This window comes from Phyllopteryx taeniolatus, chromosome 2, assembly GCF_024500385.1.
Source record: "Phyllopteryx taeniolatus isolate TA_2022b chromosome 2, UOR_Ptae_1.2, whole genome shotgun sequence".
In the NCBI taxonomy this organism is placed as follows: domain Eukaryota; kingdom Metazoa; phylum Chordata; class Actinopteri; order Syngnathiformes; family Syngnathidae; genus Phyllopteryx; species Phyllopteryx taeniolatus.
This window is the reverse complement of record NC_084503.1, coordinates 10,051,925-10,079,268: the sequence shown is the minus strand read 5'-3', so window position 1 is coordinate 10,079,268 and position 27,344 is coordinate 10,051,925. Positions and strand designations below refer to the sequence as shown.

The following is a 27,344-nucleotide window of genomic DNA, read 5'->3' as shown; positions in this document are numbered from 1 at the left end:
TGTTCATCCTTACATCATTTAGGTCTTTGATAAGAGCTGATTCTGTACTGTGATGAGTTTGGAAAACTGGTTGAAATTTGTCAAAATGTCAATTTAACTTCAAGAAATTGCTGAATTGATTAAAAATAACTTTATCAACAATATTGGCTGTAAAGGGGAGGTTTGAGATGGGTCTATAGCTTGCTAACATGGAAGGGTCCAGCATTCTATTTTTTAGAAGAGGCTAAATGGCAGCTACTTTAAGAGCTTTAGGTAACTCGCCTGACTGAAGTGAGCAATTGATTATTTACTGCAAATCAACTAGTGCAGACTTCGCAATAGTTTTGAAAAAGTCAGATGGTATTGAGTCAAGACAGTTCGTTGATGGTTTCAACTCCTGAACTGTTTTCTCTACAGTTTTTTGGGTGGTATTGCTGTTATTTTTCATTATTTCAGTGTAAAGAAATTATACTGGGTGATTTTAGCTCTTTTGAACATCTTGTTTTTTTTTTTTAGTTAAAAGTGACCCAAAGGTTAATGTTTTAATAATTTATAGGCCTCCGAGATACAACAGAAAATGTATGGAGGACTTCTCAGAACTGCTGTCAGTTATTTATACTGACTACAACTATTTTGTCATAAAGGCCTTTAACATTCACGTTGACAATAACATGGAACAAAAAATCTAAAGAACTCTCTGCTATACTAGACACATTTGACCTCTCTCAACATATTAAGAGTCCAACCCACACTCAAGGTCACATCTTAGACCTGGTCATCTCTAAGGATTTTGAAATTCTATCAATTGACATTAAGGATATAGCTATTTCTGACCATTTTTGTTTATTCTTTGAATTACAGATTGTTCCAAATGTTCAGACAACCTCTATGTCTATTAAGAAAAGGTACATAAATGAGAGCATCACCACTAAGTTTATGGAGACCGTTGCTGTGCCACAAACTGTGAATGCTGAGACAGTTGATGAACTTTTGGATAATTTCATCTGTAAAATCTCAAATACCAGGAATGCTGTCGCTCCTATTAAAACGAAGACAATCTTGAGGCGACCTAGAACACCGTGAAGGAGCACAATGATGGTAAAGACCTTTAAATCAAAGTGTAGGAAAGCAGAACGTAAGTGGAGAAAAACTGAACTCCAAATAGACTATGACCTCTACAGACAAAGTCTTTGTCATTTTAACTAAGCGTGAGTCAGGGACTAGACAGCAACACTTTTCTGAAATCATCAGTAAGAACTTCAACAATATTCGCACTCTGTTTGCTGTGGTTGACAAGCCCACAACCCCTCCCCCCAAATCAGATAGCTCCAGAACTGCTAACAGCAGATAAATGCAATGAATTTGCTTGTTATTTTAGGGAGAAAATACAATCCATTAGGTTAAATATTAGCACAAATCAGCAAAATGATAAAATGATACTACATCTGAAGCCACCCAGGAAAAACTCTGTTACCATGTCCGAATTTGATACAATTGACCAAACAACTGTAAGGTAAAAAGGTAAGGTAAAAAACAGGCAAGGCAATTAAGAACAGTTTTTCATAAATTTACAATGCCTACATGCAGGCGATTAAAGGTTAAGGGTATTGTCCAAGGACACTTTGGCAGAAAACAGTCAGGGCCGAGATTTGAACTGCAGACCCTTTGGTCAGTGGATGACCTGCTCTGCCAACACAGCCACCCCAAATTTATATAGCTATACAGAGCCCTAACATTACATAACCTAAATGTAGCTGTAATGACAGAAATAGAAGAAATCACATTCCAATTAACAAAGAAGTCAGTAACTGGCTAAAGCTTTAGAATCAAGACAGAACCTATAAAACCCGGTGTTCCCCACACTGACAAAGATAATACAAACATCCTTTGGCAATCTTTATAATTTTATATCATATGCCAACTAAGGAAAACCATGTTTGTTGACCGGAGATGGACATGTACACAATCTGTTGCTTCAGAAATGACCTGTTATAATACTAATTTTACTAATACTGACAGAGATAAAAAATTATTGAACTTTCTACATTGCCTGCAAATCATATTGAATTACCCATACATATTTAATAAGTGCTCCTATTAAATTGATGAAGTTGTTTCGATTCAGTCAATCAATACACCTCCACCTTATTCAATATTTCATCAAAAAGAATCAAGCTGTGTTGCGCTCCAAACAGAACGACACGCATCTGCAGCGGTGTGTTTGCCCTTTATGCTTGCTTGTGACTATCTTGGAAAAAACACCCACTAGTTACATAATTCATCCTCAGAGGTTGTTGTAACCATGACTACTGAAATGTGCGCACCAACTTAAGGTTATACTCACTAGCATCATGTATATTACACAGGGTTGGAGTAAAGGGGGGCGGAAAAAGCCAAGGATGTTCTGCAGAGAGGTGCATGTTCAAAATAACACAAAATCCACATAGGAGAAACTAAAAAAACCCTTTGGAACACCCTACTAACTGTACTCATACCTACAGTACATGTGAACTATTGCTGACCTTTTAGATCACCACAGCTCCCCTTTGCTATGTCTTTGCTCATGTTCACGCTAATTCATACATGCCTAAGAGCTATGGAACAACAATCGCTGGAATTTGAGCCAATATATAGTAATAAGAGGCAAAATGAGTATGTTTAACGTAAAGTTCGGGTACTTGTGGAACAGTCTGGATCATCTGTACATCTGATCACAAGTATATACAGTATATTTGCAAGAAACGGTATGTTAACCCTTTGAATTTACCAGAAAACTGTATAAATTGGTCATAAAAAGTGATCTCATCTTCATCTAATTCAAAACAGTTAAAAACTGTCTGCTATATTAATTCCACACTAATAATTGTTATGCAATGTTTTCTTGTTGTTACTGGATAAACCATTCACAGTGCAGGGTGGAAAAAGCATATGAAACCCTAAGCGAATGACTTCTTTCAGAGCTAATCAAAGTCAGGCCTCAGCCAACCTGATTATCCAATTGATTTGTCCAATATTGTCCAATATGACACGACTGGAGGTGTTGGTTAAAGATGTCCTGCCATCTAATAATTTCAGACCTTTTATAAGTTTTCTATTCTCAAGAAGAAATACTAACAGCCTTGTAAAGTCTTGTAAAGAGAAAAGGCTCTCTGCATAATTCCTCCAGACCGTTGCGCATGTCTGATCTGAATGTTTGGTTGAGGTTATTACTGCCAAAGGAGGCTCAACCAGTTATTAAATCCAAAGGTTCACATACCTTTTCCACATGTCCATCCATCCATTTTCTTTACCGCTTATCCTCATGTGCTCAGTCAAAACATGGACACATGAAATTGCTTCTGTGATATTACTTTAAGAAAACTGTATTTATTGTGGTGACTTATAGTACCAGTAGATGAAGATCAGATCACACATGACCAATATATGCATAAATCCAGCCGATTCGGGTTCATATACTTTTTCTTGCAACTTTATCCCATTGGACTCTACACCCGCAAATGCGCAATCACTAAGTCTTTAGTGCACATACACATCATGGTCGAGTTTTAATGGCAGAAGGCAGACGACTCTGATGTGATGTGTCAGAATTGAGAACCCTGACTTTTGACCCCGTGGCCTCCATCTTTGACTCTGTTTGCATCTGTCTTCCACATAATTGGACAGATAGGTTCTTACATCCTGGGATGCAAAGCAGACACATCTGATCTGCCCCATGTCACATTGGCAAGGTCAATTTGGCTAAATGTTAAACAGTTTGGAGGATGTCCATAAAAGTCACTTTTCTTAATTCATATGTTTTCAACTAAGAGGAAGGCCACTGCTCTGCAAACTTTAATTCATTCATTCATTTTCTATATCCCTTATCTTTTTCAGGGTCACAGAGAAGCTCGAGCCTATCCCAACTGACTTTTAAACCATTGACTGAGCATCTGTCAATCACAGGATTGGCTAACATTCCCGCTGACGACCAATTTAGAACATTCAACCATGCATGTTTTGCAATGTTTGAGCACTCACACAAGCTACAGGTATAGACACAGAAACGTCAGCGCTAAGAATCATTCAACAACTGTTCGTGCTTCCCTGAAATACAATATTATGCCTACATTTCTAAGGGGTTAGGTCTTGTTCTTTCCCAACGAACCACTTAAAGAAAATGAGGCAATTTTCATATAAAAGATTGTGAGAACTGGCTGCAATGTAAAAATATTGCATGTGAAAAATGAATTGAAGACATTAATTTTATTCTCTTTTAGAGCTCGATACAATTAACCACCAACAACTATTTTTGATAATCTCTTGTAAAAGAACAAAAATCTTAGCAAGAGCCAAGAGCAGAATGGGAAGCTAATGGTAAAGAGGATGGACATGAGGGATGAGGTTTAAAGGAAGTCCCTTGTTGTGAAGTGGGTCTCCATAAACATACATATATACATACATAGGTCATGTTGATCATCCACTCACCCTGGGAGACCATGGTCTGTGACTGAATTCCAAAACATCTTAATCTTGTTTTGTCTTTGGGGCTACAATTGGCTGTTAACATCAAACATTCACAAAGCAACATGAACACCCTATTTTATTTAGAAGCTAAATGATTTAAAGAGATCATTCCCAACTTTATGCTGTCTGTTCAGGTGGGTTATTAAGTATCTACTAAGCTTAATTTATGAAAAATCTTTATTTTCTATTCATTGTTTGGATCCATTTCTGTCCCATCTTTTGGACCATGTCTTTATCGGTTGTTTCTTTCCTACTGGGGGCAGTAGAACAGATTTTCACAGACTCCAGTGTAATGAAATGCATGTCCAAAAATACTGTAGTAGGCTACATATAAAAGTAAAAATGTGAGAGGATTATTATCATTGGTTATTATTTGACTGTGTTCCGCAATATATATCCAGATACTATAAAATGCTCATCAGTCAATGCAAACACACAATTCTATGCTTGTTTGAAATGCAAACTATTTGATTGGCACGTTTGACGGCTTTTACAAATATCGGCTCGAGCTTGGAGGTTGTCCGGGGCCAGTGCACTCTTTGAAATGTATTCATATTTATTTCCCTGGCTGTTGTGCTCTCTGTTTGCTTATTAAGATTCAAGTCTGCCGTGCAATGATGACTTCCTGTGCAGATAATAAGTCAAACAGCTTCGGAGCTTCCATCACAGTTCACTGCAGGTGTCTGACTGTGTCCAGTCCTGCATTGGTCTTTAGTGGGTTTAGGTTGAGACAGTCAAGCACAGTAACCCAAAGTCAGACATGCAGACACCAACGGCATGAAAAAGGTGACAAAAAAAAACAAAAAACAAAAACAAACCAAAAAAACATTGTAGGGGGAACTGGGGGATCCTTCATGCATCCTATTGGAAAATATTAAGTACAATATTTTTATGTTTTTATTGGCCATTTTTGAATTTGAAGTTAGTTAATTCTGTGTTGTGACATAATCTCTAACATCGCTTCGTCGCTTAATACCTTTAACATTAACATCCGTAAACTAATTAGATAATTCTAGGCACGTTTCCTAATTAATAAAAAATGTAGTAGCAGATCAGCTCTTGTCGCCGATGTAACGTGTGCTTTGCGGTTCCGCTGGGACCACAACCAGGGCCACGACCCGCAGCACCTCAACGCGAAAATACAAAAGACCAGTGCAAAAAATACGACGCTGGCTGATCTGATGAGTAAAAATGTTGCTTAAACGTAAGAGTAGCAATAGAGGATGTCTGCTCCAGAGGTGGGTACAGTAGCCAAATATACTTGACAATAATGTGACTCAAGTAAAAGTAAAAAGTAGTCCTCCAAAAAGTTACTTAAGATTAAAAAGTACACAGTGAAATAATTACTCAAGTACTAAGTAAATTGTGTGTAACTTTTAACTGATTTTTTTTAACCACAGCATGAACAATTATTTTTTTTTAATTACAAAATAAAATATGAATGTGCAAATGTCTGATGTTGCTGTGTGCGTGTGTGTGTGTGTATGCAGCGGTCAAAACTACAACAAAACATCTGCAATTTACTGCATGGTGTTTTCTAAAGTTAGAAATGAGTTGAAATATCCACGTTTTGGCAGACAGTGCCAGACAACTCCTACAATACATGAAAGCTGTTGTTTTTGTTTGTCTAAATGTAAACACGAGTAGCTCGCCGTTGCCTTCATGGTAACGACGACCTTCCCAACATGGCCGCCACATACGCACGACAATCACCCGGGCTGGCTTATGTAGTGTTAATACCTATGTCCGGGAAGCCCAAAAGAAGACGTTGTGCGAGTTCATGTGACTTTCTTTTCTCGTCTGATTGGTGAACTAGATTTAGATGTCACTAGCGCTTAAATTAGATTGGCGCAAACAGCGCCCAATGCGGAAGTCAAAGTTGTAGTCCCACGCATGAAATAGTTGATAAATAAGCAATAATTGATCAATAAAAGTAACGAACGACATTTAGATCATTGTAACAGAGCAACAGTACCGTTACGGCTAGCTGCCAGCGTTCGAGGAGTACGAAATAGCCTATGACATTGCTGTCGTTGCCCCCCCAAAGGAAAAACTCGTCAGATCTATACGAATCAAGTAAATGGCCTATTTTGAGTTTAAAACAGCAAATTTTGCCAAAATGTGACTGATTTGCATGTATGCAAAGTGACTTTTGCACACACCAAAGACTTTTTGTTTGTCTGGAGATAACACAGCTAGAACATAAATGTGCCCTTTGATAGTAACATAATGAATGGTAATCCCAGCTGCATGCTGTTTGATATGCAATAAGTAGAAGACAGCTAAATTTGAACCATTTTACCCACATTGACCTATTTGGTTGCAGCAACCACCTCTGATAAAGGGAAATCCTGAAAGTTGTGAAAGAAAGATAGGTGAGAAAGGATCAGATTTAATCATTTACCTCAGCTGCCTAGGCTTTCTTAATTATTGATATATTTTTTCAAATCAATGTCAGGCCTGGGAGATGTACAAAATTCTTCCTTGGCATAGGCAATAAAACATGGTAAGAGAATATCCATCCATCCATCCATTTTCTGCTGGAGCCTATCCGAGCTGACTCTGGGCGAGAGGCGAGCTACACCCCGAACTGGTCGCCAGCCAATCGCAGGGCACATATAAACAAACAACCATTCACACTCACATTCACACCTACGAGCAATTTAGAGTCTTCCAGTCTTCTGGCCGACTGGTTAGCACATCTGCCTCACATTCTGAGGACCGGGGTTCAAATCCCGGTCCTGCCTCTGTGGAGTTTGCATGTTCTTCCCGTGCCTGCGTGGTTTTTCTCCAGGTACTCCGCTTTCCTCCCACATCCCAAAAACATGCATGGTCGGTTAAATGAAAAACTCTAAATTGCCCGTAGGTGTGAATGTGAGTGAGAATGGTTGTTTGTTTATATGTGCCCTGCGATTGGCTGGCGACCAGTTCGCCTGAAGATAGCTGTGATAGCCTCCAGCACGCCCGTGACCCTAGTGAGTATAACGGGTACAGAAAATGGATGGATGGATAACCATGTGAGTATTACCTCAGATAACATTTACAGTACACATACAAAGACCCTGCCTTGAGTCCTGAATTGTACGTTGACGTCACAGCCATATTGAATGTGGCAAAGTGACGTGATCTGTGAGGAGGCCTCGTTCATTGGCTCCTTGGAGATATATTAACCGTTTTACATTCAAAGCCAGGACTAATGGGCTTAAGACCGAACCATTAATTTTTATTGTATTTGGAAATTCTTAAACAATTTTACCAATATCCTTCGAAGCTTTTTGTGGCGAATTACGGCCACATCCAATATGGCAGACACACTGACGTATCGAAGGAATGGGCCATCCCACTCAAGGCGGTGTCTATCTGTATTTCTATGCGTTTTACAGCCCTGATGTGCATATGTTGTGCGCTGACGTTAACGCTCCAGAACAATTGATAAAATGATGACGCAGACTGAATTTTTGGTTTGCTGCAGGTGGATAATTTAAGTTTTGATTTTTATTTCATAAATACGAGGAGGACTCAAATAAACTGAATATTTTATTTGATTGTATTTATGTAGGAAAACGGGCTCTTTGAGTATTTAAGGTTACCGACCCCTGTACTGGAGGCGTGATTCTCAACTGGTAGGTCAGGATCCAAAAGAAGGTTGTGGACCCCTTTTGGATGGGTCCCGGACAGCTAGTAAAAAATTACATGTATTGGTATTCTGATTTTTGGGGTATTTTACAGAGGCATACCAACTACCCACATGGTACATATTCGGTAAGCGACAGGAAATGTTACTCACTTGCTCTAGCGTACGCAATAAACAAATACAGTGCAGCTTACCCTCTGGCTAGTGGGTGTCATGGCTAACAATATGCTTATGGCAGTACGTCAAACTAATTTGAAACGATTTTACAAATATATAACATATACTGTGCATGTGTTCTTTTTGGCTATTTTCAAACAAAGAAAACAATTATTATGCTATACAGTAAAAGTGGGTTGTGACTTTGCAACAGTAGGAAAATGCAGTTCCCAGGATGACAAGAGTTGAGAACCACTGCACTAGATGGTATTCCTGTAAACATAGGATAAAAAGAAGAAAGGAAGAAAAGGCTCAGACGTGGACCAGTGTGTCATACCCCAAATGCACATCACTCACGAAACATAGAATAATGTAATGTAAATGCAACACCTTATTTTTTAGTGCAAAATAACATTACGACAAATTACAGCCTCCGAATTTATTAACTGAATTTATAAACTGATTCAATAAAAACATAACTTTATATTTTGTCATAGTCTGTGCCCTGCAGTTCCTTTTTTGGCGCTTGGGTGGCGCTTTGCCCCCCTTTCTCCCTCTCTCTCTCTTCCCAGTAATCAGCAACACCTCGGCAGCGCACCTGTTGTGAGTCAGCACTCATCATTGCCTGCATATAAGCCTCCTCCTGGGGACTCCCTCATTCTTCAACACACATGTGGGTAATGACAGTGACACCTTAAAGGGCGTGATTGGGTCTAGGGATATAAACCGATTACCACATGATGGTGTGTTGGCTGGTGGGGAAGATGCCAGTCCGTCCTGGCAGGCCCAGATGTATTGTGAGGGTCTGTTGGGAACGTCTGGCAGAGTCCCCTGTCTGAAGGAGTTTCAACTCCCACCTCCGGCAGAACATCAAGCACGTCCCGGGAGAGGTGGGAGACAATGAGTCGGAGTGGACCTTGGTCGATGCCTGTCATGGTGGCAATCCCTGAATCGGTTGGAGGACACCGGTGGTAAAGGATACCGTCAAGGAGTCCTATTGGGCCTTTTTGGCCTGTGGGCTCTGGAGGCAGCTAATGTTAAATGGTAAATGGACTGCACTTATATAGCGCTTTATCTACACTATCACTGTACCCAAAGCACTTTAGAAAGCCTCACATTCACTCACACACACATTCGTACACCAATGGGCGGTTGCTGCCATGCAAGGAACTCTCAGGCCCACCGATTCGATCCAACTACCCTTGGGTCACTGGACGACCTGCTCTACCTACTGAGCCACAGTAATGAGTACCACCTGTCGAATATTTCGACATTCTCAATTCTACCGACACGCCTACCTATGAGGAAGCAGAGCCTAGGGACTCTGAGGCGGGCTCTTCTATCTCCGGCGTTGAGGTCACCATGGTGGTTAAAAAGCTCCTTGGTGGCAGGGCCCCATGGGTGGATGAGATCAGACCGGAGTTCTTAAAGGTTATGAATGTTGTGGGGCTGTCCTGGTTGCCACGCACACATTCCGGAGACTTGTGATGTAAAAGAGCCATTTTTCTGAACGCTTTTTAAGAGATGTCCGCGTTGCTTCTCCGGCGCCTCTTTTTTGCTCCTGATTTCTTTTTAGTGATGCCGCATCACTTTTTATTCAACCTCAGACGTTGCCTGTCGGGTCTTCTAATAGGTCTTGGTGCCTAAACCATGAAACCAGAACCTTCTTGAGAGTCAGTTTGCGATTTATTCTTTCCATCACACGCCCTGTGACATCTATATCTGCAATATAAAAACCTTTTCTGACTAACAGGGCTACAAATTGGAATAACTTTGCAAAGATGGAACCCAATCCTTGTCCATATTTAACCAGTAATGCGTGGAAACCGGGTAGTAACCCATCCGCTTGGCTCTCGTAATAATTTACGATAGATGTCGGGATGAGTCTCCAACACCACCATCTTTTTATCTAGGTCTGAAATGCAGGGTGAGGATAACTTTATCGTGTGTAAATTTAACAAGTTGGTTTTGATCCATCTTGATTTCAATTCCCAGTGAGGAGAAGCAGTACAGAAAATGGATGGATGGATGTCCTCAATATGTTCCTACAGACAGGCAGATAATAATGGGAATTGATGAAGGCTTTAAATACTATATTCCCATATACGCCCTCTACTGATAGGTTCTTTATAGTGGTGCAAATGCATCACCCACTGCTTGATGCTGAATTACGGCTGATTTTTTTTTCTCATTTTGTCTCTCATAGGTGAGGTAAACCTACGATGAAAATTACAGGCTTCTCTCATCTTTTTAAGTGGGAGAACATGCACAATTGGTGGCTGACAAAATACTTTTTTGCCCCACTGTAACCTGTGTTATTATTACAGTAACCTGTGTTATTATTACACAGGTTACTGTGTTGATAAGGATAACGGGATCAAGAATCCATGGAATTTCCTCTTCTGGATCATCCAAATGCTCTCCAGCAAACCTCAGACGGGCCTGGACCTGTAGTGGCTTCAGCAGGGGGACACGTCTGGCACTACAGGATTTGAGTCCCTGGCGGCGTAGTGTCTTACTGATGGTAGCCTTTGTTACTTTGGTCCCAGCTCTTTGTAAGTCATTCACTAGGTCCCCCCGTGTGGTTCTGGGATTTTTGCTTATCGTTCTTGTGATCATTATGACCCCACGGGGTGAGAGCTTGTGTGGAGCCCCATATCGAGGGAGATTATCAGTGGTCTTGTATGTCCTTCATTTTCAAATTGCTCCCACAGCTGACTTCTTCACACCAAGCTCCTTACCTATTGTGGATTCAGCCTTCCCAGCCTGGTGCAGATCTACAATTTAGTTTCTGGTGTCCTTTGAGAGCTCTTTGGTCTTGGCTATAGTGGAGTTTGGCGTGTGACTCTTTGAGGTTGTGGACAGGTGTCTTTTATACTGATGAGTTCAAACAGGTGCCATTAATACAGGTAACAAGTGGACGACAGAGGAGCCTCTTCAAGAAGAAGTTACATGTCTGTGAGAGCCAGAAATCTTGCTTGTTTGTAGGGGAGCAAATACTAATTTTCCACCATAATTTGCTACTAAATTATTTAAAAATCAGACAATATGATTTTCTGGATTTTTTAGTTTGGATGGATTTTTCTGTAAATTGCCAGACAAAATGGTTTTGTAAACATATAGACGGCGGCACGGTGGGTGACTGGTTAGCGCATCTGCCTCAACAGTTTTGAGGACCAGGATTCAAATCCCGGCCCCGCCTGTGTGGAGGTGCATGTTCTCCCCGTGCCTGCGTGGGTTTTCTCTGGGCACTCCGGTTTCCTCCCACATCCCAAAAACATGCATGTTAGGTTTATTGAAGACTCTAAATTGCCCGTAGGTGTGAATGTGAGTGCAAATGGTTGTTTGTTTCTATGTGCCCCGCGATTGGCTGGCGACCAGTTCAGGGTGTACCCCGCTTCTTGCCCGAAGATAGCTGGGATTGGCTCCTGCACGCCCGCAACCCTCGTGAGAATAAGCGGTCCAGAAAATGGATGGATAGACATATAGATGATACAGGCCTGCTTTGATATCAACTGGGTGGGCGTAAATGGACCAATTAGGTCCACAGCGACACCACTCCTCATCAAGCATATCAAATATGTGATTGAAATCTTACTCGAAAACGCCCACTCCCACCCCAAAAAAAATCTCCCCTTGAGATGGGAGTAGACAATTTTGGCTTCCGGATGTGTTTTCTTTAAAAGGGTCTCCACGTCATTTCCGATTTTTACAATATCTTCATAATACCCCGTACACAAGTGAAAAGTCTCGATTTTATATTTGTTTTCATCAACATTGCTTGGCAGGACTCCATCTTGGGGTGCCACATGCCTACAATGTCAAAGGACGCTTGGTCTTCGGGGATATTGAACCACGTGTGTGGGTATGACATTTCAGTCAGGGCCAGCTCCCAGCTCCCTTCGAGATCCAAATGATGTGATAAATTCACTCTGTATTGGGCTATTGTATTTTCTATAAGCACAGCTGAACTTGAATTTGATGGTAAAGTCAAATCAAACCCTCCTTCGAGATTGGTGTTCATGCTGTTGTCGGTTGAAAGTCATACTTGTAGTTGTTTTTATTTATCCACAACTTGTGAAGCTGACACCCAGCTGTCAAAATTTCTCAGGCTACCCCTTCCAGCGTATAATCAATTTCCTACGACCGCCGATGATAACAATCTTCTCAACGTGAAATGCTGCATCTTTTGATAGCTCACCTTTCTGGAGTTCAGGTCCATAGAAAGTACCGTTTACGGGCTCCCCGTCATAATCAACCAGTCTGTAAACAGGAGGGAAACGTGGTATGCATTCCGCTATTGTAAATAATTCATCTGTAAAGCTCTGCTCATATTTTTTATCAAAAACATCTCTCAATTTGGATATTCTTTCAATATCCCCTGTTTTAAATTTAATTTTTAATCTCACTAACACCGACAGGGAAGTTACCATACACGTTTTGAAATACATGATACTTTTATGATAGCTTTCGTTATAACTATTGACTAGATCCTGTACTATATTGATATAAGTCGTTTGTTTTTAGCTGTGAAATATCTCCACATTCTAGTTTTCAGATTTCTATTGAACCTTTCTACCACAGAGGCTTTCAGATCGCTCTCTGTAACAAAATGATTAACACTGTGTTTTTTCATGAAATTCTGAAAATGTCTGTTGAAGAATTTTTTTCCCCCATTGGTTTGTAGCTTTTTGGGTGTACCGCTAGTTAATATAAATGATTCAAAAGCTTTTACAACCTTGGGAGCTGTCTTATCCTTCAAGGCCTTTTTGTGACGGTCAGTAAATATATGTCATTGTGCTCTGCAAGACCTTACATGTCACAGAGATCAGCTTGGAATTGAGTTAGAGGTCTGGAAACAAAAGCTTTATTTCTAGGGAAATTAATTCTGACTGGTTTATGCAAGGTGTAGGCATCTTGGCCTGATAAAAAATGACTTTATTGCACTTTACTTTTCAACCGATATTCTTCTGCTCAGCCGTATGAAGATGTTCTTCACCTCCAAAACTTACAGGGTGGGTTACGTCGTAATATATCTTCTTCATGTACTGCTTCTCACCCATGGTGCCGTATGATTTAGAATGGTGTAGATCCGTGGTATTTATTTATACACATAGAAACATCTTCAAGTTGTCTTATTGGTTCTCATAAAAAAATGAAGGGTATAAAACAAGTTCTAAAGAGGCTTGCTAAACATTCTCTAAGACTATATAGGTTCCTAAAAAAGATAAGGAACAAATGAAATGACAAATGAAACATGTGTAATAGTACAACTAAGGATAATAACGAATGTGCTGAAAAACATCCTCTAAGACCTGATGAACGTAAATGTCTCGGTTAGGACCGAGGGTTGGACTTTTAACTCTAAAGCAGCTTGGAATGTCATCAATTCATAGGTTATGTCGACCGGCTGGTTGTTTTCCAAACAGTATCTTACGTTATCGACAAACAAACTGAAACAAGCCCACAGATGGCCCACACTTATATCACCATCCCAACTTACCAACATGTTTTAAAATGTGTCACAAAAACATGAATTACTCTCAGATATAACTTTGCTTACTAAAGATTCCCAGGCTAGATGAAATAATGACAATGACAGCGATGTGACTTTTGTCATACATTTTTTTCAACTTCTATGTCTTTATCCGAGGTAGGTGTGTATTTGATGGTTCTGTCCAAAATGTCGATCCACATACAATGTCCGCGTTGGCGAGTCATAAGCTTTCTAAACACATTCCCCCGTGGACATGTCCGGCATCAGCGGAGTTGTTTGTTTATTGACATAAAAGAGGCCATCTGCCGGTGGAAGGGGGTTATGGTATTTATGGAGGGGGGCCTCTGACGGTTTTAGACAGGTCTAGACTTGTTCTGACATGTCTGGACTTGATGGAACATGTCTGGAACAGATGTGTGGGGGTGGGGTTGAATCAACATGAGGGGGACTTCATTCCCAGGGTTCCGCTGGTGACATCATTTCCGGTGAAGTCAACACTCTCGGTTTCCACTGACGTCTGATTTCCGATGACGTTAATAGTTCCGGTTTCCAGTGATGTCTGATTTCCGGTACAACTTCTGCTTTCCAGTGACATCACTTCTAGTGACGTCAATACTCTGGCTAAGGGCTTGCAGTGGGGGAAATTTCCAATGACGCCACTTCAGGTTTGAAAGGGGGTGTTCCAGCGAGACCACTTCCAATGATGTCACTTCCGACAGAGGGTCATAAACCATCACCTGTCAAATTTTGACAATTGCTGGATTCTTTATCTCTCTATTATGCCTATTATTATATCAGTGGGATAAAAAACATCAATGATACTTTTGTTTGTCGTGATAGTTTTTGGGAAAATATATTGTCCTAAAATTTTAGTATTATGACAGGCCTAAACACATATAATATACTGAGAGAGAGCTAGCGCAATGGTTAACACAAAAATATTGTACAAACTTTTAAAAAAAAATAGAGTAACAACTGTAATAACAATCAACAATATAGCAGGACCGGGAAGCAAGAACCGTTATTACTGTTTACCGATTACTGTTTCTGTATTCCGTGATGGTAATTTGCAGGGACTCATTGCATGGACTCATTATTCTCGGGTTAGGACTCATTGACATGTACATCCCAGGACTCACATAGTCTCAAGTGTAAAATAACCTATGCTTCAGCCAAAGGGTATTGAGCCAGGTTGATAATTATAAAATGAGAAGTGGGACTAATGATGCAAGCCAAATAATGACCGAACAGATTAAAGCCATGTTAAACAAACGCATACCGGGCTTCCTCTAATGACATGAAAGGCCAATTTGTGGAAGGTACCTCAGGTATTTCATCACAAGAGTAGACCCTGAACTGAATAAATACCAATTATGGCATTCAGTCTTTTATGACACACAACCACCTTAGCAACTCTTTAGGCCCAGTGAATGATTTTCCAGTGACGTTCCATTTACCTCTTCTCTGGTGTGGTTTCATTCTCGTTGTTTGCTGGCGCTTCCTGTAGGTCAGGGAGATTAGCGAAGTCGTCTTGTTCGGCTAGCCCAATTGCGAGAGACAGAACAACCATCTTCCCCTCACTGGACACAGACATCATGCAAAACAAAATACAAACACACTCAAACATCATTTCAAGGTACAGAAAGACAGTGACAGAATGTTGTGAGGCTCAGTCTAACCTGTGTGTTAAAGTACATCCTCAGCTCTGTGTGCTGTGTGTGAGTGACTAGAGAGAGTGATAAACGCTGGATATACAGTTTTGTTCAGAATAATAGCCAGAGATGGGAGGGCGACTCGTGTTGCCAGTTTTATGACTTGTGACTTGCTTGTCAAATACTTCAGAAAGACTTGACTGTCATGAGCTGTGCCCTGCAGTCCTTTTGTTGGAGCTTGGGTGGCACTTTGCGCTCCTCTCACCCTCTCTCACTCACTCCCTCTCTCTCTTCCCAGTAATCAGCACCACCTCGGCCGCACCTGCATGAAAACCTGCCCGAGCCGGGAAACTCTCACCAGAGTATTAACGTTCTCCTGTGGTACAACAGGTTCTGTTGCTTCATATTCTGTAGAATTCAGAATTCAGAATGCGGGTGGTATGTTCAAGCATAAGGGTGTCCACACGTGCACTTGGCACCAGGACACCCCAGGTCGCAGTTCGATGATCAACTTTGTGGTCGTGTCATCAGGCTTGTGTCAACATGTCTTGTACACTCGGGTGAAGAGAGGGGGGAGCTGTCAACTGATCACCACCTGGTGGTGAGCTGGCTTCGATGGTGGGGGAAGATGCCGGTCCGACGTGGCAGGCCCAAACTTATTGTAAGGGTCACCTGGGAACATCTGGCAGAATCCCCTGTCAGAAGGAGTTTCAACTCCCACCGCCGACAGAACTTTGCTCATGTTCGGGGAGGGGCGGGGGACATCGAGTCCGAGTGGACCATGTTCCGCGCCACCATTGCTGAGGCGGCCGACCGGAGCTGTGGCTGTAAGGTGGTCGGTGCCTGTCGTGGCGGCAATCCCCGAACCCGTTGGTGGACACCAACGGTGAGGGATGCCCTCAAGCTGAAGAAGGAGTCCTATCGGGCCTTTTTGGTCTGTGGGACTCCTGAGGCAGCTGATGGGTACCGGCAGGTCAAGCGTAATGCAGCTTTGGTGGTCGCTGAAGCAAAAACCTGGTTATGGTAGGAGTTCAGTGAGGCCATGGAGAAAGACTTCCATATGGCTTCGAGGAAATTCTGGTCCACCATCCGACGTCTCAGAAGGGGGAAGCAGTGCACCATCGACACTGTGTATAGTGGGGATGGGACGCTGCTGACCTCGACTCGGGACGTTGTGAGCCGGTGGGGAGAATACTTCAAAGACCTCCTCAATTCCACCGACACGCCTTCCCATGAGGGAGCAGAGTCTGGGTTCTCTGAGGCGGGCTCTCCTATCTCTGGGGTTGAGGTCACCGAGGTGGTTCAAAAGCTCCTCGGTGGAAAGGCCCCGGGGGTGGATGAGATTTGCCCAGAGTTCCTAAAGGCTCTGGATGTTGTGGGGCTATCCTGGTTGACACGCCTCTGCAACATCGCATGGACATCGGGGACAGTGCCTCTGGATTGGCAGACTAGGGTGGTGGTCCCCCTTTTTAAGAAGGCGGACCTGAAGGTGTGTTCCAACTACAGGGGGATCACACTCCTCAGCCTCCCTGGTAAGGTCTATTCAGGGGTGCTGGAGAGGAGGGTCCATTGGGAAGTCGAATCTCAGATTCAGGAGGAGCAGTGTGGTTTTCGTCCTGGCCGTGGAACAGTGAAGCAGCTCTACACCCTCGTCAGGGTCCTCGAGGGTGCATGGGAGTTTTCCCAACCAGTCTACATGTGTTTTGTGGACTTGGAGAAGGCGTTCGACCGTGTCCCTCGGGGCGTCCTGTGGGGGGTTCTTGTCCACGAGTGAGGGAAGAATCGAACGGGAGATCGACAGGAGGATCGGTGCAGCGTCTGCAGTGATGTGGACTTTGTATCGGTCCGTTGTGGTAAAGAAGGAGCTAAGCCGAAAGGCGAAGGTCTCAATTTCGCAATAGATCTATGTTCCTACCCTCACTCATGGGCATGAGCTGTGGGTCGTGACCGAAAGAACAAGATCCTGGATACAAGCGGCTGAAATGAGTTTCCTCCGCAGGGTGTCCGGGCTCTCCCTTAGAGATAGGATGAGAAGCTCAGTCATCCGGGAGGATCTCAGAGTAGAGCCGCTGATCCTCCACATCGAGAGGAGCCAGATGAAGTGGCTGGGGCATCTGATTCGGATGCCTCCTGGACCCCTCCCTGGTGAGGTGTTCCGGGCACATCCCACCGGGAGGAGACACCGGGGACTACGTCTTTCGACTGGCCTGGGAATGCCTCGGGATCCCCCCGAAAGAGCTGGATGAAGTGGCTGGGGAGAGGAAAGTCTGGGCAACCCTGCTAATGCTACTGCCACCGCGATCCGACCTCGGATAAGCGGTAGAAAATGGATGGATGGATGAAGATTGAAAAAACTTTATTGGCCGTCAGATAGTTACAGTACTGTGCAACAAGACACGTGACAAGGCTAATTGGATTCATACACGATGAAGATGCAGAGTTAAATGTCTTGTCGATCGATGATGTCATTGATCGGATCGGCGACTTATCACATGAAAGCCGATCAGCATAAAATGCTAATTATGGGCCGATACCAATAACACTGATCAGATCTGGGTAAAGTCTATTATATATGGGTTTTTTAACGGTGTTGTAAAGGACATGCGGGGAGACGACCACGGAGATGCAAGAGTCAACTTCGCACACGGACGCTAAATGAATCACAAACAAATCTCAAGGCGCATCACAGCTGAGACACAGACACTGGTTTCGAATACGGACGCTGAATGAATCACAAACCAATCCCAAGGAGCATCAAAGCTGAGACACATACATCTGGTTTGGAACCCAGACGTTAAATTAATTAACTTCCAGCCTGCAGAGGCTCACTAACAAAGACTTCGCCTTCCTGCTGTGTTCTGTGAAACCTGCCCATCTGGGCTGGGACAATGGAGGGGGCACTAGTGACACCCACAGGTGGCGGAAATCCACTGCAACCCCGGATTAACGAATAACAATCTTCACTGGACTTGGGATCTTCCCCACTGCACACCATCCCGCCAGCTGTCTGAGCTTTGGGCGTCTTGGCAAACTCCGTGGGGACGGAAGCGGGCAGCACACATCCGCTCCGAACGTCGTGCGAGCAAAGACACCCAGGCTCTGGCCGTCCTGCCTGGGAACCTTTTGTGCTCCTTCCCCCCCAACCCCCTTTCTCCTTTCTGGCAAATCCACCTGTTTCCCGTGCGGAACGGGCCGGTTTGTAGGTAAATAAAAAAGCAAAACATAAATAGTTCTACTATTAGCCATCCTTCCATTTTCTGTACCGCTTATTCTCACTAGGGTTGCGGGCGTGCTGGAGCATATCTCAGCTATCTTCGGGCGAGAGGCAGGGTACACCCTGAACTGGTCGCCAGCCAATCGCAGAGTTCTGCTACTAATAACAAATAAAGGTTTTAGTTCAGGAAACAAAAGAACAGTAACAAAACCAATGTTTCCATATATTGCAATTTTTTCTTACATGAAGTGTTCAAAACTATCATAAAACAAATTCAACAACAAAAAGGTTCACATTCTAGATTAAAACAAATCCTCCATTCATTGCACTTTTTCAATAGATTTGTTTTTCTTGTGTTCTTTCAATAGATTTGTTTTTCTTTTCTTAAAATTATCAGTCCGCAACCAATGTTGATAAGAATGTGCCCTTGTTTTCTGGCTTTGAAAAAAAAGCCCTGAAGTATTCATAATGTTGCAGCCATAAAATTCTAAGTTAATGATTATCTGCTAAAAACAATAAAGTTTATCAGTTTGAACATTAGATATCTTGTCTTTGTAGTGTATTCAATTAAATATAGGTTGAACATGATTTGGTAATCATTGTATTCTGTTTTTATTTATGTTTAACACAACGTCCCAACTTCATTGGAATTGGGGTTATAGTTGGAACCCCGGAAGCAATACGGCGTCATCGGGGATGCGTTCACAAAGCCATGTCTTCGTGAAGCACAGGGCGGCGGAATGTCCAAAGTCTTCACTGGTCTTTGTGAGAAGATGAAGCTCGTCCATTTTGCTGGGTAGGGAGCGTAAATTTGTGAGGTAGCGGCATTCGGTATCATCTCTTACAGAGCTTGACCTGCACTCTGACTCGCTTCCCTCTGTGTCGTCGCCTTCGCTTCCATGCCGCGCCCGCCGCTCTTGTGAGTAACTCAGAGAAAAAAATGATTTGTGAAAGTTGGTGAAAGAAAGTCTGGGGTACACTCCCTAATGTTTACTCAGGCTTCCCTTGTGTAAGTGAGTCGTGTACTGTCTCCAAAGATGAACAAAAAACACAAAAACATAGACAATACTCGACAGCACGTAACTCATTCATGAATAACAACATAAACATAATAAATTCAAAGAAATATTCACCTCTGTTTGATGAAACTACAGCAATGCAGACAGGAGAGAAACCGAAAATTCAGTAATCTCATTACACTGGTACTGATTAATATCAATACCAACGTTAGTATCGATGTCGATATTTGGATTGATCTGCACACCAGTAATGAAAATATGAAGATATGATTCCTCTGTGATTCATCCATCCATCCATTTTCTTTACCGCTTCTCCTCACTAGGGTCGCGGGTGTGCTGCAGCCTATCCCAGCTATCTCTTGGCAAGAGGTGGGGTACAACCTGAACTGGTCACCAGCCAATCACAGGGCACATATAAACAAACAACCATTCACACTCACATTCACACCTACGGGTAATTTACAGTCTTCAATCAACCTACCATGCATGTTTTTGGGATGTGGGAGGAAACCGGAGTACCCGGAGAAAACCCACACAGGCACGTGGAGGACAAGCAAACTCCACACAGGCGGGGCCGGGACTTGAACCCCGGTCCTCAGAACTGTGAGGCAGATGTGCTAACCAGTCGCCCACCGTGCCGCCATCCTCTGTGATTGTATATGGAAAATCATCCATCCATCCATTTTCTATACCGCTTATCCTGTACAGCTTCATGGGTGAGTTGGAGCCTGGACTGGTCACTGGTCAGTCACAGAGCACACACTGTATCGAGACAGAAAACCATTCTCTGTCATTTTCACATGGTCACTGAGTGGGAAATGAACCCATGCTGCCTGCACTGAAGTAAGGCAAATGTAATTAATGCCTGCAAGGCGGAATGGCAGATGATCCCCAAATCCAGGTGTGAAAAACTGCATCATTCCCAAAAAGACTCATGGCTGTATTAGCTCAAAAGGGTGGTTCTTGTTTTTCTATTTTAATAAACCTGCAAAAATGTCAACAATTCAGTTTTTTTCTGTCAATATTGGGTGCTGTGTGTATAATAATGTGGAAAAAAATGACCTTAAATGATTTTAGCAAATGGCTGCAATATAACAAAGAGTGACAAATTTAAGGGGGTCTGTGAATAGTTGTTTGTTTATGTGTGCCCTGCGATTGGCTGGCGACCAGTTCAGGCTGTACCCCACCTCTCGGCCGAAGATAGCTGGGATAGGCTCCAGCATGCCCGCGACCCTTGTGAGGATAAAGCGGTACAGACAATGGATGGATGGATGAAAACTTTCCGTACCCACAAACAGATGGACTCGAATGCATGAAAACCGCCGCAGAATATAGAAAGCAATGTCTTTTGTTAATGTCAAAATAGTTGAACTCGGCCCACTCAGATACAATGGCAGCTTGCGTGATATGGCACATAATTATAATTATTTTATTTATTTATTTTTAGTCAATCCCGCGACTCTTGTGAGGATAAGTGGCTCAGATATTGGATGGATGGATGGATATTTTTAGTCAAACTCCACAGTGATGTTGTGATGGAAACAACAGCTTTAAGTCAAAGGTACTGAATAACAATAACCCCAAAATCTCTTTAGCTGTAACCATGTGTTACAGCAGAATAAATGCAAGCGCTGTTGTATTGTATCATGTCGGATTGGACATATAATGTATTTATGAATGATCACATTTTATATCAGTCAACCTCATCTCATAATTCTGTTACTGTATTCCCTTTCTTGCTTATGTCTATGCTCTCATATTGTATGTTTTTGGTCCCCACCATAAAGCAGCTGAAGCATGAAGAGGTTGAGAGTCATGTACTCTATATAAGACCCATGTTATATTTATTTATTTATTTATTTATTTATTCATTCATTCATGAATTTATTAATTCAAGGTGGCACGGTGGGCGACTGGTTAGCACATCTGCCTGAGAGTTCTGAGGACCTGGGTTCGGATCTGGCCTCGCCTGTGTGGAGTTTGCATGTTCTCCCCGTGCCTGTGTGGATTTTCTCCGGGTACTCCGGTTTCCTCCCACATCTCAAAAACATGCATGGTAGGTTAATTGAAGACTCTTAATTGCCCGTAGGTGTGAATGTGAGTGCGAATGGTTGTTTGTCTATCTATGCCCTGCGATTGGCTGGCGACCAGTTCAGGGTGTACAAACTTAGCTGTGATAGGCTCCAACACGCCTGCCACCCTCGTGAGGATAAGCGGGATGAAAGATGGATGCATTTATTCATTTATGAAATCATTCATTTATTAACTTCAGTACCAGTGACACAGTCTGTGGGCAACCTTTGCAGTTGGCAAAGTGGGGTCAGGCATGGTTTTGGGGGATACACATGGAGGGTGATTGATAACTTATCTGTTATTTGCAGAGGTGGGTAGTAACGCGTTTCCTCTGTTACATTTACTCAAGTAACATTTTGGATAAATTGTACTTATCAGAGTGGTTTGAAAGCAACATACTTTTTACTTTTACTTAAGTATTTATGTGAAGAAAAATCTATACTTTTACTCCCTTACAATGATCAACATGCCACTCGCTACTTTTATTTATCCATTATTGCGTGTGCGATCTATTTTTAGACTTCATCTTCGACTTCCGTATAGGGCGCGGTTGTTGGCAATCCATCATGATCACGAGTGTCATTTGACTCCAATTCACCAATGAGATGGCACAAGGCAGAAACGTTAGTTAAAATACAGTGGTGCCTTGAGACACAAGTAAATATATTTACGAGTTTTTCAAGATGAAAGTCGTTGGTTGGCTGATTTTTTTCGTTTGACTCAACTCACTTCACAACAAGTAGCAGTTTGGCAGATATAGTTACTAAATATTCTTAAAAAGAGGCTTCCAGCTGTTTATTGCCACACTCAGCTGAATGTTACTGTCAAACTAAACAAAACAAAGAGAATAACACTATTTAAAACAAACACGTAGCCTTCACTACCTTAGTGCAAACATGCAATGGGAAACTCCATAGGCACATGGGCTAACAATTAGCATTCATGTGGTGGTGTTGTTACACTTTAAGCAACAGATATCTGAACACAAACGGTGCAGCAATAGATACACTAGAATGAACAGCACAATGTGCATTGAAGGAGAAAGTGTGACAAAAACTATGTAATTATTTTTCATTGTATTTATTTATGTCGTCACGGTATTTCTTTATAAAGCACAATTTCATTGAGCGCTATTTTTCTCATTTAAAAACAACACAAAAATATTTTGCTGTTATTTTAGGGGTGAGGATGGAATGATTTAATGGAATTTCCATTCATTTCAAAGGGGAAAGATGCTTTGAGTATTTTGAGTTTCTGAGATACTTCTTGTCAGTTTTGGAATGTGCAAGTTTAAAAAGTCCTTAGATGTTTCAGATCACAGCTACAGAGGACTTTTCTGTAAATCACTAATAAAATCCTAAGTATTTTAATTTCTCTGATACATCTTATTCTGTGCACAAAGGTTTAATATTAAAGTTAAAATATAGTAGGTTCCTGCCCTTCTTTCAAACAGTTTCTATTGTTCCTTTACGAGATGTACTGTATATTATATGTGAAACTCTTCGTTTCATCCAGGTAAGTCTTTTTTGGTTTTCTGTATTTGACTTTATGCTTCTGTATCCCCTTCGATGTATATATTAATAACATAAATAGTGATGAAGATGTTCACGAGTGAGGGAAGAATGGAACGGGAGATCGACAGGTGGATCGGTGCAGCGTCTGCAGTGATGCGGACTTTGTATTGTGTCAAAAGAAGGAGCTAAGCCGTAAGACGTAGCTCTCAATTTACCGATCGATCTACGTTCCTACCCTCACCTAAAAGAAGAAAGAACAAGATCCCGGATACAAGCGGCCGAAATGAGTTTCCTCCACAGGGTGTCCGGGCTCTCCCTTAGAGATAGGGTGAGAAGCTCGGTCATCCGGGAGGAGCTCAGAGTAGAGCCGCTGCTCCTCCACATTGAGAGGAGCCAGATGAGGTGGCTGGGGCGTCTGATTAGGATGGTTCCCGGACGTCTCCCTGATGAGGTGTTCCGGGTTCCCGGACGTCTCCCTGATGAGGTGTTCCGGGCACGTCCCACCGGGAGGAGACCCCGGGGGACAACCCAGGACACGCTGGAGAGACTACGTCCTTCGGCTGGCCTGGGAACGCCTCGGGATCCCCCCGAAAGAGCTGGATGTGGTGGCTGGGGAGAGGGAAGTCTGGGCGTCCTTGCTAAAGCTACTGCCCCCGCGACCCGACCTCGGATAAGCGGTAGAAAATGGATGGATGGATGGTGATGAAGAACATGAAGTACCTTTCCCCAAAACATACTACAGTATTTGAGTTTGTGTTAAACCCATTGAGCTGATCTTAAAATCAAGGTGGATGGCCATGGAAAGACCCATTAATTTTTAGCGGACCACTTAACAGTGGAAACCTTGCGTGAATATGAAAGAGACACTAAATAAATCAATGAAAACTGAGTTTTCAGACAGAAAACAGCTAAAATGAAAGAGGTTGTCTTTATCCCCAATAAAAGCATGATTCTATATAAACGATGGTGGAAAGCTGAATTCATGAGTTCATGTAATGAGTGGCCTTAGCAAATACACATTAACCTACGAATAACCTTGGTAATTCAGATTAGAAATAAACCACCTGCGTTAGTACATGTAGGATTAATGCTTATCATTCTTTCTCTTTCCAATGGCTTTTTTATTATTTTATTTTTACACAAAGTGGTACATAGCATACTCAACCAAGGACACATTCTTTCAGTCACAAAATTCTTAACACACCTTTAACCTGAAATATTAGCTTGCTACATTTCCCCATCACATACAGTCTTTCTTCTTCAAAAGTTATTAAACTAGGTTATAGAAAGGTTATGTTTTGAAATGGAGACTGGTTAGCACATCTGCCTCACAGTTCTGAGGACCGGGGTTCAAATTCCAGCCCCGGCTGTACGGAGTTTGCATGTTCTCCCTGTGCCTGCGTGGGTTTTCTCCGGGCACTCCGGTTTCCTCCCACATCCCAAAAACATGCATTAATTGAAGACTCTAAATTGCCTGTATGTGTGAATGTGAGTGCGAATGGTTGTTTCTATGTGCCCCGCGATTGGCTGGCGACCAGTTAAGGGTGTACCCCGCCTTTCGCCCCAACATAGCTGAGATAGCCTCCAGCATGCCCCCGACCCTAGTGAGGATAAGCGGAAAGGAAGATGAATGAATGAATGTTTTGAAATCTGGTTGGTTGTTAGCTGAAAAACTACAACAGCGGATTCCCACAAACTACAGTTCACGACTGGCACATAAAAGACAACCAATTTAATTTTGGTGTAGAATAACATAAAGGTGCTTACAATTAGTTTTTCCCCTGCTGCTGTTACAATGTGTTTACATTTGGACCAGGTGGGACAGTGCGTATATGCTGTCCAAAATGAACTGTATCACTCTACAACGGCATCATTTTTCAGTCAAACCTGTAAGATGTTTTGCTATCATCTTTTCCCCAAATATGTAAGGCTGTGTGTGTAAATGGGTGTTTGAGAGACATTAACTTGCACGTGCACTTTGTAGATTGTCACTTAATTAAGTTTAGTCCATTAGTTTACAGTCAGACCTGGCACATCAAATATGGTGGAGAGATAATAAACAGTGCAAATTTATAGTATTGCACAAGGTAGGGAAATGAATGGGTTATACAGCAGACAGAACAGTGCTACATTAAAGTGCTTACAAGCTCTACTTCCCGTTCTTTGTACAATTTGAGATGTCGAATTTGAGTTTGACATTGCTGTCTCCTTCCTTGACCTGCATGCTTTGAACACTGCGATTCGTTTTTTTAATCACCTCATAGCTTTTGTACCCGCATGACACTATTTTTGGTATCATTTTTCAAACTTCTTCTCATTTGTCAATCATACATTGATTTCCATTTCTGCTCTGTTGGTTGTTCGGCGATTTGATTGGATGCTGTTGGATCAAAACAATTTGATATCATTTGACTGTATGCTGTGCCCCAACTCGCCCAGATACAGAGGGGGAGAGAGACAGAGAGAGAGAGAGAGAGAAATGCAGAGTATTAGTTTCTCTTCCGTTTGTGTTTTGGTGAAAGCAGCCAAGTGTTTTCGAGTCAAAGAGCTGAAATCCAAGTTAAGTCACAAGTCATTGCTGTTCCAATCCAAGTCAAGTTGCAAGTCTTTTATCATTTTACCAAGTCCAGTCTAAAGGCATCAAATTCATGACTGGAGTCTGACTTGAGTCCAAGTCACGTGACTCAAGTCCACACCTCTGGATAGAAGCAAATGGACAGTATTTGGATGTGTGGTCATTGAGAAAATAAAAGAAAACAGAAAAACAATACTTTTAATGCTGAAATTCTGTATAATAATATTTATCCATGAGTTTGACTATTTGACAAAAAACAGCTATAGTCCAGCACATTATTACTTATTAATTAACTTAAATTACAGGTATTTACTTACGTTCCTGAACAAAAAAATAGTTTTAGTGGTTGAATGTTATGCTTGATTGTTTTCCGACTTCTCAGAGAAACCCAGTGAGGCCACTTTCATTGGGGTATAAAAAAAAGTGAATAGTTCAAAGTAGAAAAAAATAGTTCATTCTTGTTCAAAATGGTGACACGTCAAGCGCTCACTAAAATTGAAAGTATGTCTATGGCAGGGTTGTCAAATTCATTTACACAGGGGGACAAAAATCAAAGCGAGGGCTGGAAAAAAATGGTATGGTATGAATCTGTAACCAGATTCATACCATACCCTCAATACCTGCATATGCAGTTTAAGGATCGAAATCCATCCCCCATAAATGAGAATAAAATGGATTTTAGTAAAATAAATAAATAAATAAATAAATAATAGCGGGGGAGCCGCGGGGCGATTATTATTTGATTATTCGACCAATAATCAATAGCAGAATCAATTCTAAAAGCATTTGATAGTGACACCCCTACTCAAAGCATACCTTAGGTTGTAGGCTGCACAAAATAAACTTTTACAGAACAGACTAAAACTAAAACTTATTGAACATTTTCTTTGCTCTAAATCTTGACTTATGCTGTATACATTTATCGACCTTGATTTCTGCATGGGGGCACAGTCTTGTAAGAACAAAAAGGCGCCTTTCCTTAACTATTCCCACAGTTTGAATTGGATATGATCATATTTTCGGATTGGTGGTGCTATTGTACATATTTTTTGCATCATTTTTCATTTCACCAGTCCATTTACACCATTCTGATTTGCTTTTCTGAGTTGCTTAACTCGTGGCATTTTGTTGGCGAAATATTGACAGCAAGAGAAAACATTAGCACTTGAGAGACAGCTGCCTACTGGGGGGTTGTAAACAGTATCAGCATGCGGCTATCGGTAAGTGGAATGGATCTGTACATTTGTCCAGAAACGACACGCGCAATCATTACCACTACACCGGTTCTATTGATTAGAAAAGAAATGGTACGGCTCACGCTGCATGGTAGACCTGTAGTCATTTTGTATGTTACACTGCTGTATCTAGTTATTCATACCCTCCTCACCACAATGGTACTCCCACAACCTACTGTGTGTCTCTTCCTCAGGCTCCAAAAATGATGTGTTTGGCCGAGTGAGATTCATGAGTTTCAGGGACAAAGGGGCATGCCACTTCCCTATACATTGTATATGTGGCCAGCTTGAAT

General features: G+C 42.0%; 1 protein-coding gene across 3 annotated transcripts in view; it reads right to left on the bottom strand.

Moving 5' to 3' along the window:
• The window catches only part of syt7b (synaptotagmin VIIb), a 156,945-nt gene that overhangs the window by 26,925 nt on the left and 102,676 nt on the right, over positions 1–27,344 (bottom strand). For all 3 annotated transcript variants that reach the window (XM_061759415.1, XM_061759424.1, XM_061759432.1), the window contains one exon: positions 15,227–15,349. In XM_061759415.1, coding sequence (XP_061615399.1) covers positions 15,227–15,349 — 123 coding nt within the window. The remainder of the gene's footprint in view (positions 1–15,226; positions 15,350–27,344) is intronic.